The sequence below is a fragment of the Phragmites australis genome, chromosome 5, assembly GCF_958298935.1.
Source record: "Phragmites australis chromosome 5, lpPhrAust1.1, whole genome shotgun sequence".
Lineage (NCBI taxonomy): Eukaryota > Viridiplantae > Streptophyta > Magnoliopsida > Poales > Poaceae > Phragmites > Phragmites australis.
This window is the reverse complement of record NC_084925.1, coordinates 2,097,685-2,112,719: the sequence shown is the minus strand read 5'-3', so window position 1 is coordinate 2,112,719 and position 15,035 is coordinate 2,097,685. Positions and strand designations below refer to the sequence as shown.

Genomic DNA, 15,035 nt, shown 5'->3' with positions numbered 1-15,035 from the left:
ATGTCAGTGGTGCTAGGGCTCATTATGTGCTAATGAAGTTGGCATTAGAGGATGACTAGAAGCTTCATAAGGAGTTGGTTAAAAGGTTCTCAAGTTTCTCGCGTAGAGGTGGTCATTGATGTTTGTATGAGGGGAATCAACAGGTTAACAGTTCAAGGTGTGGGATGTAGCATTGTCGTGCCATCTAGTTTGATCTAGGAGGATAACCCTGTTGAGCATTTAACTCAATAGAGTCCATCGTCGCAGGAAGTGGCAACCAATGAGGTTGAGGTGACCAGTGCCTTGCAATGGGATCAAGTTATGTTACCAGACATATCTCATCTCTTGGTTCGTTGTGAGGCTACATATTGCTGTGATTTTAATATGGTCATGGTAACCAATGACTTTGGTTATGGCACTTTTTAGGATGAGGATGCAGAAGTAGATGATGATGAGATATCAACGTCTTATGAGGACGATAAGAGTCAAGATGAGGTGGTGGAGGTGGAACTAGTCGTGTCCAATGGAGAGCAAGTAAAGGGTGGAGGAGATGATCCGCAAGTTGTTGGTGAAAGGTAGAACTCATTTTTTTTTTAAGGCGGAGGAATTAAGGGCACTTAAGGTAGTACATGTGGAGGTACCCGAGGTGCCAACGTTTTAGGACATTAGTTTGATAGAGGACCTTTTTGTGACAATGATTTGGAGACATTGATGACACTTTTTGTTGACGTGCCCACACTTGCGCTCATGCCGCAACCCTCCATAGTACGCCATGCCAACAAACTATATGACATAAAACATATGAGCGGTGAAAAACAAAAACAATAGAAGAATATGCACTCTAATCCTACAACTACATAATTAGCATATTACACAAATGGGTTACCGTAACAGCCACAATTATCACATTATCAATTGGGCATCTACTCACAAAACACATTTTCGCATCCACATCTTCTATAGAACTAACCCATAAAACTGCTCACAAGAAATCCGATGCCTACGCAACAAATACCACATGCACCACATTCTACAAGTCAAAATGACCTCCTCAAACAATCATATGCTGCAATGTGACATCCGATGTAGCCATACCCAACCATAATCCCTATATTCCAACATCAATATACTAAAAACCCTAGGTACCCATAAATGACTAAAAATTAAGGAAGTGTACCAAAATTAAACAGACAACACGAAGAACTTACCTTGTCAACTCCTGCAAGAAATTTGCTTCAAATCGAGCCCAAAACCATAAGATTTAGTGAGGGTTAGGGGGGAAGAGGTGGAGACGGCAAGGAGCTCCTTGAGCTATGGCAGGGAGAGATAAGAGAGGGGGGGGGGGAGGAGAAGAGGGCACCGTGATCTAGTGTATCTGGTCTGTCATGTCTGTGTGCTTAGCATGACGACTTGTCATGCCAAGGTGCTCAGCCACGTCAACAACACATGAGAAACGGACAATGTGCCTATCAGCATGACCAACTTTATCGCGCCAATGCATATGACGTGACACATGTGTTTTTACATGTTAAGCATCTCAGCGTGACAAAAGAGACTACTTCTAGAAAAATTTATTTTGCGTGCGATATTATTGAAATATTAGTTTGGAAAGGGCTAAAAAAATTTCCATGGAGCCGTTGCAGCTTCGCTATCCTTCCATAGGGGTTGGCTTGGAAGGCCCCCGGCAGAAAGAAAGAGAGTTTTTATTTTAGCAAAACAGCCACTGCTTACCTTTCCCTGCTTGATCTCAACCACCTGCATCCGTCGGTCCATCTGAGCCACAAAAGTACGATCGGACGGTTCACGTAGGCCTGGGGTTGGATCGTGATTATTCATCGCGATCCTACTCGGGGGTATTTCCGGGAACAAATTTGGAATCGAGGAATTATTTTGGAAAATTTCCAGCGCAGTTCTCGTCACCCTCCCGCCTCCCGGCGGCTGCGGCGGAGGATGGATGGGCGACCGGCGAGAGATCGGGGCCAGGCATGGATTCCAGGACCTCGAGCGTTAGACCCAACGTGCCGGAGTGAGGACGGAGAGAACGATCGCACAGCCAGAGCGGGGAGGGAGGTAGGAGCTCGGGCTCGCCGCCGACGCGCGCTGCAGTGGCACGGGAAGCCGTGGCCGGTTCCAGCGCCGCCGCGTCGTCCACTTGCTCTCAACCAGCAATGGATGGAGCGGGGGGCACGGATACCCTCGTCGCTGAGAGAAATGACAGCAGATATCATCAAGAACCAGTGTTCCATTCAAGGTATAATTGCGAATTTGCGATGACATCAAAAACATAAGAGTGCATGATCACTTGCCGATGCAATCGAAGCATTTGAGTTACATGTCATCACAAGGATGGATTATTCAAGCAACTGAATGGGAACACTACTAGATCAATTCGAGCCTGAGTTTGCGCACGCGGGCTTTTATTTTCAGAACATAGCAGTTCAAAATTCAGAGTATCAGACAGCAGAAATCAGTGCATCTGGTCATAGTGGGAAGAGGAGCTGTCATAGGCGGAAGGTTTTGGGAGCTGGAGCTGATGTGGTGTGGTAATGGCGCTGCCGCTGCCCAGGGGATCAAAAGCCTGAAACCGCACCTGATGATCGAGGGGCGTGCCGTCTTGCCAGAGTCCTGGTGCTGAGGCTTGCATCACAGAGTTGGAGCTGCTGGTAACGGTGGTCAGCCCAGGGTGCAGCTGAGGGCTCGGCTGATCGTTGGCAGCACCAGCTGAACTGTTTGACAGAAGAGAGAGAGCACGCTGAAGGTCCGGGGCTCCGTTCGAGTTGGAGACGACTGCAGAATCTTCGACACCTGAAAAGGGTAAAAGGTAGGACAACCATTTGTGTTATGTTCATCACAAATAAAATATTCTTCAAAGTTCCTGAAGAGACTCATGAATGGTATATATGCAACTGTGATTGCAGTGTGTCTTAGTATTTTGGAAACAACCAGCTAATTTCCCCACTAATAATATATGAAAGATAGAGTGCAACGAGAAATTCAGTTAGTCCTCGAGTTAATAGGTGCAAATGACCCTAAAGAGAACTCTAGCATATATGAGCAAAGATTTTTCATATAGAGGACATGGTCCTACTGGATTTAATGATGATTAGATCATTCAGCAGAATAGCAGCATTCTGGCTCCAAGGCTTGTCAGCATGTATAAACATTATCAACACAGAAGAGCTGACTCAAGGTTTCGGTGGCAGCCACTAGAGGATTGGTGCCAGTTCTGCTAAGCTAGATGAGTCTTAGATGAGATTGTAGGTCCTTGCTGCCTCAACCCATGCAAAACATAAAGAACAGAAAAGTGCAATCATGTTGCAAGAAGCTAGTGCAAAGACAGGAATGAGACTAGTCAGATGCAAACTTATAAAAAACAGTAGATGATGGTCATTCCCTACCCAAGATACAACATGAAGAATGTGGCCTATTTCCCCTAAAAAAAAGAATGTGGCCTAGCAATCATGTTTCTCAAATCACCCTTCACAGAGAGGTTCTCATATTGCAAAATTTAGAAACATGCCATGTACTAGTATGATGCAAAGTTAATAAGTTATATACTGAAATGATACCGGTGCATGTCAGAAAGTCATAAAATTTGATGTCAGGTACTCAGGTAGTAGTAAATTATGTTAACTAACAACTTAGTAGTTTCAATGCACTAATGCACATCTATAATGCAGAAGAAGCATCCAAAGGATAAATTCTACCAAAGGCTCCTAGAACAATAGTACTATATAGGTGCACCTATATGTAAATTTTTCCTAGTTAGGAATTTCGTGCAAGTGAAGGACCATTTCTTATGAATATTGTATCAGTTTATAATAGATAGGAAAAACAACCTTGATTAAGGGCATTTGGACTGGTTCCCTTGAAAGCCATGAACCCATCAAAATCATGATGTGCACCGTGTGGCGTAATGTTGTTCCACACCTGCTGACTTGATAGATGCAACCCATCAACACCAGCAGCTCTCGTTGGCTTTAACCAAGAAGCTTTTGTTTCTGCAAATCTGAAGCCCCCCCCTGGGTTATCCCATGAAGAACTTGCACGGCTTCTCATTTGACCATACGGAGATTGACCAAACAGAAGACTTGTCTGTTGCCTTGCATCTGTTTAAGAAAGCCACGATAATTTCAGCACTAAAGCTAAACAGATTCAGCAAGAGAACAAACGAATTGCCTAGTATTAAAGTTCAAGCTGCTCTCGTACAAAGTATCAAGGATTCAAGAATATAATGGACTCAACAGCTTCCTAGAGTCTCCAAACTCCAATGCGTCAATTTGTTTGTACAATTATGTATAGTGGATTTTTATGAAGTATAATGTGGAAACACGACTGCATGGAGAGATGGCATCATGGCAGATAAAGCTGAATCATGTCTTGGATATCTAAATTGAAAAGAATATAGCATTACACAACTCCATAAAAATACAACTTAATTGATATATCTTCTCTCCCATCTATAGAAATCATCACAAATGGCACTCTTCAGATGGAGTTCATAAATTACAGGTATTGCCAGAGTCATCGTATCATCTAATATCAGAAGTATGAAAATTCATGACATCTCAAAAATCATGACGCTGAGTTGTAAATAACGAACAAGGGCAACTCGACACAAAATATTGCATTTTGTACTCCTAAATGTAGCACCATTTAGTTGTGAGCATACATGAAAAATGCAAGATTTTTAAACAGAACAGTTTCTAGAATAATTAATGCATTGGTGTCACAAATCTATAAGGCAGCCAAAGGCTTAGTACTACCACAAAACATTGCGGAGAGCCTTGATGGACCGAAAGAAATTGCTTCAGGCTGTGGCTTCCGTCTGCGGGAATTGTGATCATGGAGGCGCCTGCGGCAACTTCGTTTTTTCTGGTCAAACTCAGCTAAAGCATGGAACCTGAAAACGTTGGAGAGTCAAAGAAGAAAAAGGAACATATCAGAACATTCTTCCTTCCATTCCCTCACTGAAGGATGCCAAGACAAGGAATTTAAGAAAACAAACAGGTAATATGTTAATATGTTGTTCTGCAGAAACAGGTGCTCAGTTTACAAGCTAAAGCAACTCACCGGCTACACTGTTGACAAAAGCGTCGCTGCAGACCAGCAACGACAACCTTGGGAGTCTTAGAATGAGCTTCACAGACTCTGTGCTTTCGATGGTAATCTTTAGCACAAGAGAGATCAACCTTGCAACCTTCAACTTGACAGTATGTGTTCTGGGCGTTTTTAGCCACCTTTGTCTTCTTTGCCGAAGCAGCGGTAGGAGTCATTGCACTTGTATCCGATTGTGAACTTTTGACACTCTGCCCTCCACATACATCTTCAAAATAGGTTCTCTTGCCAAGTTTCAGGCCAATCACCGGCTCTCCACTGATGGCTATCACCGATGATGGAGAAGTTCCAGCGTCATCAACTTTACCCAAATCAGTGTTCTTGTTAGGCACCTTGAAAGGTGCAAAATTGAGCTCCATGTTGTTCCCTACCCTGGGTGAAGAATCAATCGACGAAGATATGGAACTCTTGGATGAACCATACCCCATCACCGAGCTGGAAGAGAAAGTACCACAGGAAGAATGCACTGATTCATGCCTTGTGGCATCAACACCTGCAAACTTCAGTTCAGCAGCCTGTGGCGCAATCTTGGGGTTCTCATTTGCATTTGCACCTATCGGTGGCAAATTCTCCCAATCCCAAAACACCGAGTCCTTCTGGTTCCAGTCCATCCCAAAAGAACCCATGCCAGAATTGAAGATCTTAACTGCTGCTCCTATTTGTATGCCAAAGCAGCCACCTTTGAAGCAACAAAATGAAAGAGTGAGGCAGACTAAAAACAGAAAAGATTCGACATATGAGAGTTGCAGAAATTGGACCAGATTTGCAACAACATATCGGAGCACTCAACTATACATCATTGAATTTTCAGAGAAGTACACAAGGTGCGATCAGCGGATGCCATGTGCTAGAGAGAATGCAGAGTAGTTCAACTTTTACTAGGGGAATCATCAATCATGGCGAGAACAGCACCACCATCATTCTAGCATCAAGAAAGGCAAGAACACAAGTACATCAAGGTGCAAAAACCAAGTACCTCCTACTTCCTTGCTCCCAGAAAAAGGAATCCACAAGAGATTCCTTTCCCTGGACAACCTTCTTCTCAATCTGAAGCACCACACAGAACCATGGAGCTCCGCTGATCCGACAAACCGAGGCGGCGGCGCATCGATCAATTGGGAACAAGAGACCCAGCCTCACTGGAGCACAGGCTTGACCACTGGCTTCCCCTCAATCTCATCTCTGGCTGCCCGAGATCTATATCTTTCAGGTTTCACCACCAAGAACTACCTCAAGATTGCAAATTTGCTCCTTGTTGCACTGCCATAGCTGGAGATCAAAAGGACAGGGAAAGGAAAACCTATACCATATCAAGCCAGATGTTTCTTGTGGGGCACAAAGAAACCTTTCAGAAAAGAAACTTCTAACCACCCAGGGGCAGAAGAACTACACATCCTCCTACTGTATGTGAAATCGGGAATCTCACCTCCTTTTTCTTCAAGAATCTTTGTCTTGTTGAAATTCTTCTAACTGGCAGGCACTGGGGAAAATAAGAGCCTCAAAAACCAAAACGGAAGGAAAGCAACCAGATAAGAAAGACAAGACTCCCAACAATCCAGTACACACAATATGACCAACTTTTTCCAGCTCTGTCTCTTTCTGCCCCCACCTGGGCCTGAAGAGATGAACACACAGTATCGAGAGGAGGGCGAAGGGGCCAAGTGGATGGCTGCTCGGGGTGGAAAATGGATAGCAGGCGGCGGTTTGGTTCTTGGCATCAGGAACCCAAGTTAAATATTTAATCATGCTAAATAGTGTTTGATTTGAGATTAAGCAAACATTTTGGTCGGTTAAAAATCAAAGTGATATTTTAGACGTCAAAATCTTATCTAGTTTTGCTATAGAAAAATTTGATCGGACAAAATTTTCATAGCGCGGCTAAATTTTAGTCTCGGTCCAAACGGAAGCTAAATTTTTGATATTCGTATTTAGCTAAATATAAATGTGGTAAGAAAAATATGTATCTGATTAAGAGACAGATATAAATATAGATATATCTGAATTCATTTCCCATATATAAATAAGGATATATCCGAATTCGTTTTCTTCGAAGTGAATATCCATATCTGAATACGTAGAAATACTTTTATAAATATATAAATATGAGTAACATAAAGTTATATTTTTCCTTATTCTTTTACTTAATTATTTTGATCATATATATTATTTTATTATTTGGTATTATACGACGTATACTATAACGATAAATTTGAACCTTTTATCTCTCATCAAACGGTACAAAATCATCTAAAGTTATGATATTACATTAAAAGTGGCTTTTTGTCTTAAGGTAGAGAATCAATCCAAAAAATAAAATTCCTTATGTTAAATTACCGTCACGCTCGTGTCAAATAAATTTATTATTTCACAATTTGATGTTAAATTTGTATAATATTCACGTACAACTAAATCTAATACGTATTCAGATACAAATTTGTATTCACATTCAATATATTTAAATTTATATTCATAAAATATAAATAGTAATGTAACAAATAAACCATTCAATTCGTACCGGATCATTTCCCCGTTAACGACGGCCTCCTCACCCGACAACCAAGTCACATGCCCATCCCTGACACCCCAACAGGGCTCACTAGTGACTGTTACTGCTGCTGCAACCAACAACCACTACTGCTACTGAGATCTTTCAGTTACTACGGTCACTACACTGCCCAGTACCACCAGTTCGGTAGCCAACCACACAAAAGAAGCAAAGAAAGACACCACCTTTTTGTGGTGGATTTCAGAATTCAGATCACCTCTCCTCTCTCTCTGTCTACTACTGCACTTTTGCTCTCTCTGTTTTGCTACCACAAAAGGTGTGGTTGGATGCGGTTTTAGGTGGCGCTTCTTTTGTTTGATACTACCTCTATTCGAAATTACTTGTTTTAGCGTTCTTTACGGAGACCAACGCGCCACTTAATACTTCTTCTTGTGACATATTTGCCCCTTCTAATTGCAGCTTATCCTCTAATCAATGTACCTAAAATTAACTCCTACAACATTCCTCCCAACGCCACCATCTACTCCCTCCAATCCCAAATATAGTATTTAAACAAACTAGCAGGAAAACCATCGATTACTGAGAACGTCTTAAGACTCTTAAAAATTCAATCGGAACTATTTAGGAAGGGGTTACTTAGAAAACTGAAAATGACATTTATTTAAGAACAAAACTTAAATCTTAAAACGACATCTAAAAGAGAATAGAACTAGTAATACACTTTGTTGTGATGATGAGAGTGATGGTGCCACTTAGTTTGTGCGTCTTTGATCCGCGTGATAAACGGTAAAAACATGTGATGACGGATTTTTTGGTAGCTCCATAATTGCAAGCATCGGTAGTTGTTAGCTGTTACGCTTTATGTACGAGCTTAGCTTGATGATTCTCGTCAGTCATGTCTAACTGTTGGTGTAGGTTAAAAAAATAATACTCTTAAATTTTGTTGGTGGATTGATGGTTTGCCAGGTAAAGGTTGGCACTATGTTTGGCCGCATGTGAGTGATACAATGAATGGTAAATGAATGATTTTCCTAATTTTGGTAGTCATCAATAGCGGGGCACATGGAATCTAACCCTATTGAATTATATATATATATATATATATATATATATATAGGAAAACTAGTATGTACTCCTGGGTGTATGTACTCCCACCTCTCATATACCACTTTTACACATGAGTTATACTTCTTTATCACTTTAAATATACTTCATTAGTAATTATAAGATACTACAATACAAATCCCACGAAAATTTTTATGAAATTCCATAATTTTTATCTTAATTTGCGTATATACTTCTTTTATGTATAAAAAAGAGTATATAGCAAAAATAAAAGGCTAACATTGATTTTTTTTTCATACAACTCATATTGGAGTATCTTAGAATTAGTATTAGAGTATACTAAAAATGATAAAAGAGTATAAAGTGTTTGTTTAGATGGTATATTGCATGTGGGAGTACATACTCCTAGGAGTATAGAATAGGTGTCCTATATATATATATATATATATATATATATATATATAATCTAATTGTCATTGTGCTAAATCTTATTCATCATTTTATATGAACCAAACACTCCCTTAACCATCTTTATCTGACGCTACTAATTTAGTGGAATCATTTGACTCTTGGATTGATCTGATGTTTCAGTACAGATCTAGATCACATTAGACACATCACCAGCCAAACCCAAACAAAACCCAGAGAAGATGCCAACATCGAAAACGACTCGAAACAAAACTTATAACTGTGGGCAGATTGATTATTGTCTTGCAATAAATCCAGATTATGAAACAACCACCACCTGGTCAGCCCCTTGTCTCCATCACATAGCTGGTCAACAAGCAGGTTTGTACGGCTAATCTCACATCAATGAATTGTTTCAGTTTGACAACCACGGGTGTTGTCGCTACATCGTTTCTACACCACGCGTTGCATTGCCAAAAAGAATCCGGAATCTTATCTATATTTTTCATCGAAAGGCTACCGCAAAGACAGTTATCCAATGCATTTGTTTTTACCTCTGTTCGGACAAGGGGGATTGCTCCGGGGATTTTTAGAATTTAGTTCAAATGCGAACCAAGTTTTGAAATTCGGATTTGAATTGCCCCTATCGAAATAGCTCGCTATAGTCTTGAGTCTGAACCAAATAGGAAAATTGCTGGCACTTAGGATCTACCGTATGTACTTAGAATCTGGACCAAAGAAAATTTGCTGTCATTGTTGGTGTCATGAGTCCACTTGAGCATGTACTGCAAATTGACTTCTAGCTATGAAAGTAGAAAAAAAGTTATATGAGATCCGATCTCACAAAAAGATATATTATTGTGCATATCGCGTGTCCTTCTTCTTTCTCTCAATTGCGCGTACCAACCGTTGAATTAGGAGATGACGGTATGAATCAGTGTCTCGTAGTTGTGAAGAGTCTCATAGAATTTCCATCTATAAAAGTAGGCCCTGCATTTTTTTTATTATCTTGCATGAGTCAGCAATCAGCAAACGGCCGCAAGTTGTAACCTTGGACAGCATAAATCTGGGTGTTTTTTTCCTGGTCATTCGAAGGGCAGGACCATCTCAGATCTGAATCTGTGTGTAGTTGATGTGCTATAGCATGCAGTGTCGGGATGCAGATTAATACTAGAATTGACCCTGAATCTTGAATTATTCAGCTCTTCGCATTTCAGCATTTGAGTGATCAGATCAGACTTAACTGAACAATAATGCAGAGGAAAATCTGCAAGAAATGCAGACCAAAATGCTCTCTGAAGAAAATATGTGTGAAATGCAGATCAAAATGATCTCCAAGTTGCATTGCAGTTGTTAGAATTGATCTCGGCTCGTGCTAAATTCTCTAATAGAACAGACCGAGAGATAAGGGAGAGCTGTCCCCACCTCAGCGTCTTGATCAGAGTCATAACCAACGTTGGTTGTGGTCCCGTTCCATACAACGCAATAATAAAAGGGGAACATCAGGACTCGTGGATGGCATTGATCTCACGTAGCTAACGCACACCCCTACATACTAAAAACCCTAGACCGATCTAAAGGGTGCGCTGTAATGGAGCGAAGACCATAGCTAGACTGCTCTGAAGATCTCCGCCAAGCTCTCCCTCACTCATAGCCACATCTACATCATGTGCATCACACCGGCGACAACAGCACCGACGGTCTACATGTCATCAACCATCATCATCACATATAGCTACGCCCACATCACACTTCTCAACCTCATCTAATGGTGTCACCGAACGGAGGTACACATTCACGCTTCCACTGTTACGAGGTGCTTGATTCTAGAGCTAGGGCATCATGTTAATTAGTTAAGGATTAGATATAATATTTGATATCAGAGCCTAACTTGCCTCTAATCAAACCCATTAGACCTTATTTTGTTAGATTGTGTTCGATTGATGTCGTTTTATGATCAAACGGGCCTAGTTAGTTTCGGTTTACACTAATTAGCTATCAATTATGAATCTTTAAGATGAATTAGGCTCGGATCAATGCTCATATTCATGTTTTAGGCTGTTTATGTCTTGGATTAATGTTAATTGAGCATGTTTAGTGATAATTAGCCCCAATTAGTGTTGGATTAGATAACATGTACATGAATTAGGGGTTTTGAGGCTCGGATTAGATGTAATTTATGCATATATGTGTATTCTTATGTGCTATTCGGATCAGTTTGAGGGCTTAGGGCATGTATAAGTCTCAGGTAGCACATAGAAGGAGGGGATTTGGGGGGATCCGAAAGAACCCTAATGAAAAACCTAAGAAAATTCTCTAATTCCCCAAATCCAAGCTCTTTTCCCCATTTTTGAAGACCTAAACCCGTAAATCCCCACTTTAGAACCCAAGAGCAAGCAAGAAAGGGCAGAGGTCTTACGGGTTTTTGGCGCTCTTCGTCATTGTCACGCCCGTTGGAGCCTCGAGCTCCTCTTCTCCGGCGCAGATCATCCGGACCTCGTCGCCTCGTCGCCGTCTTCTCGTGTCGGAGTATGCCTCTCTTTCACCGCGTGCGCATGTCACCTTCACGACACCTCCATAGACCGGCTCGACGGAGCTGTGCGCAACCGTTGTCGCACGCGAGCGCCGGTGAGCCAACCTATGGTGGCATCTTCTTGCCTTCCTCTTCTTCTCTCTTTCGCCGGATCTAGTTGCAGTGACCTCTCATCTCTCATGGCGACTGCCTCTCTCTCTCTCTCTCTCTCTCTCTCTCTCTCTCTCTCGTTGCGATCGTATTTTTCGGAGGAGAGGAGGAAGAATGGGGTTAGGGTTAGGGCGACCGACGCCGCTCCACTGTTTTGACCCCGTGAAAACAGCAGACGACCGTCGATCACGATGGACGGTCGAGAAGCGTCGAGGCCATCAAGCCGGTTGTAGAATCTAGGATACCGAATAGAGGAGGGGTGAACATGCGGTTTTAAAGCAAATTGCTAAGCGATCAACCAAACTTGCGAAAATAAACTAAAGATCACTAGAGCAATATGAAAACAACTAAGAGCTATGTAAAGATTTACAATCCTAGGGTGACATGCAACAATTTATATTGTAAAAAAGATAAATTGCATGAAAGTAATAGCTCAAAGGATGACACATGAAATTTATCCTGTAGTATCGGTGATTTGTCGATCACCTCTAATCCATGTTGAGGTGAGTTCAAGCTTCTAACCGCTTCTCTATCAAGTATCCAATTCTCACACGAGAAAAGGCTCACATCGAGCAACTTGATCATAAGCTGGAATATAATAAGAATACTCAATACCTCGATTTACTAGAGTAGCACGTTGCCTCTTCGGTAAGGCGTGTCCAAAGCCTCTCACAATCACAATTGTGGCTCCTTCATAATTTTCTTTTAAGGGCTCAACAATGCAACAACCTTCAAGCCATATAGGAGGTGGTAACCTCTAAGAGTGACAAGTCGATGACGCTTGCTTGAAGGATCACTAGTGCCACAATGCTCAAACTTTTCAAAGTTATTCACTAGATGCTCTCACACTCTAAAAAATACAAACACTAAGCCAAGATAGGGAGAGTAGGAAGGCAAGAACTCAAATAAGTTATAGTGAAGTGCTAGCTCGCTCCCTTGAACCAGCCAAGCGACTATATATAGGTCACACTCTAAAATATGACTATTTCTGTTGATTTGACACTTCCGTAACACTGGTGATTAGACAGCAAGTCAACTGGCAATCAGATCGTCAGCCGTTAAACGGCTATAAAGTTATGATGATTACTTTTGACACAGGCTGGTGGTCAAACCGCCAACCCTCTCGGTCAAACCTCGAGTAGAGAACAGAGTGCCAAAACTCACTGTTCTTGTACGGTCAGATCGGCCATGCCCGGCAATCAGACTGCCAGCCAGAGAAGATGGTGTGAATCCCTCTGTTCCTTGGCAGTCATACCGGGCCACGCCACGGTCATATTGGGACTGAGATCCGAACACATCTCAAACATGGTTATACATCGATCAGATCGGCAAAGCCCTTCGGTCAAATTGCGACACTTGAAACTTGAACATAACAGTCTTTTCTATATAGCGGTCAGACCGATCGTTCCGGTGGTCAGACCGCCACAACTTAGAAACACTAAAATACTGTCTTTCTTTGGTTTCTCTCAAAATAAATTTTTCACTCTATATGAAATGCAAGTTTGAGCAATTGTGGAACTTTAGATGTCTCAAGTAAACGCACATCAACCCCTCTTAATAGTATGACACTTATGTTATCAATCTAGTCAATTTTTTTCTCTAATCTCCTTTGACTGGCAAAAGAAATACCCTACAATTATACCTTTACATTGAGCTAGCCATTTTCATATTTTCCACACATACTTCTTCTAGCTTCGTAACACCTTTGCGACTAAAATTTTTATAACTCAAATAAACATGTTAGTTCAAAAAAAAAAATTATTGCCATTAATTACCAAAACACGAAATAGGGGCCTAGATGCTTCACCGGTGCGTGCGTGGATCGGGTCAGGCCAGGCTGAGAGTCCCTTTTGGGTTGTTTTCTTTAAGTATTGGGTTTTTACTTTTTCTTATGTTTTATCTAGTGAATTTTTAAATAAAAAACCATTTATGCACTGTATTATAGTCCAAAATTAATGATTATTAATGGATAAAAATTACGATTAATTCTCTGGACGAATTGGAACCAACGAGAAGATTTGTCTAGATAATTTTACGGTTAATTTATGTAGGTTCATAATTACTTTCTGACTAAAGTTGATTGTAATTATGTGTCATTTTATGTATTAATTTAAATTCTTTTCCGTCTTCTGCCCAACGGTGATGCATATTAGAGTTTTTGGCATGATTTTAATCACACCAACACATGGTTATTTTCGTGCAAATTATTTCTTTATGATAAATTTTCTAATCTAGCCTAATTTTTCTCTTCAACTCTTAATGCTTCCTCTATTGCCGCCATAATTGACGGCATAGAGCAACTTACAGGAAGAACTTTCCTGCTTGAAAAGCTAAGGTGATTGTTGTACTTGGAGTTTTGGATCTTGACTATGCACTCATGGTTGATACTCCCAGTGCTTCTGTCATTGACGTGGAGAATTATGATGAACTAAAAAAAACTTATGATGCACTTTCAGAGAAGTGGGAGCAGTCTAACCGCATGTCACTCATGATTATAAGGACCTCGATCTTAGAAGCTATAAGGGGAGCAATCCCAACCTCAGAAAATGCTAAGATGTACTTGGCATCCATAGATGAGCAATTCAAAGGCACATCCAAGGTTTATGCCAGTACATTAATTACGAAGCTCCTTAACACTAAGTATAATTATGAGTCCGGCGGCATAAGAGAACACATCATGATGACGACAAACATGGCTGCCAAACTTAAGAGCATGGAAATGGAAATCCCTGATGGTTTCCTTGTCCATTTCATTATGACATCTCTCCCTCATGAATTTTCTCCCTTTAATATTAACTGCAATACTCAGAAAGAGAAATAGACCATGAGCGACTTGATCGTGATATGTGTCCAAGAGGAAGAGAGGCTGAGGGCTGAAAAAAAAGATTTTGTTAATCAAGTTAACAGCCCAAAAAACAAAAGAAAGCTCCAAGGAGATTTCAACTCTAAGAAGAAGTTGTATTTCACTGCTAAGCACGACAAGACAACGCAGAGGGTGCCCAATGCACCTGCTCCTTCTGCTCCTATCTCTTAAGAATCTAAGGATGACATATATCACTTTTCCCAAAAGAAGGACCACTACTAGAAAGACTGTGTTGGTTTCCTGAAGTGGCTCGCAAAGAAGGGTAATAATTTAATAATATTCATTGATGAATCTCTTTATGCTGTTTTTTTCATTAATTTATGGTGGATTAACTCAGGTGTTACTGTGCACGTTACCAACTCATTACAGGGATTCTTTACCGTGAGAACATTAGGAAAGAGGGAGCGAAGTCT

General features: G+C 41.0%; 1 protein-coding gene across 2 annotated transcripts; it reads right to left on the bottom strand.

Annotated features, from left to right (window-relative positions):
- Window positions 1-2,250: 2,250 nt before the first annotated feature.
- LOC133918344 (squamosa promoter-binding-like protein 3) lies at window positions 2,251-6,778 on the bottom strand. Of its 2 annotated transcripts, none has more exons than XM_062362190.1 (6): window positions 6,524-6,778; window positions 6,074-6,366; window positions 5,053-5,776; window positions 4,743-4,882; window positions 3,819-4,088; window positions 2,251-2,784 (listed from the first exon to the last, which is right to left on the bottom strand). In XM_062362190.1, the coding sequence occupies exons 3-6, from the start codon at window positions 5,721-5,723 to the stop codon at window positions 2,447-2,449; spliced, it is 1,419 nt and encodes a 472-aa protein (XP_062218174.1). In that variant the 5' UTR covers window positions 5,724-5,776; window positions 6,074-6,366; window positions 6,524-6,778; the 3' UTR covers window positions 2,251-2,446. The 2 variants fall into 2 exon arrangements, with proteins under 2 accessions (XP_062218174.1, XP_062218175.1); XM_062362191.1 differs by having other exon boundaries at window positions 4,746-4,882; window positions 6,524-6,776.
- Window positions 6,779-15,035: the final 8,257 nt, after the last annotated feature.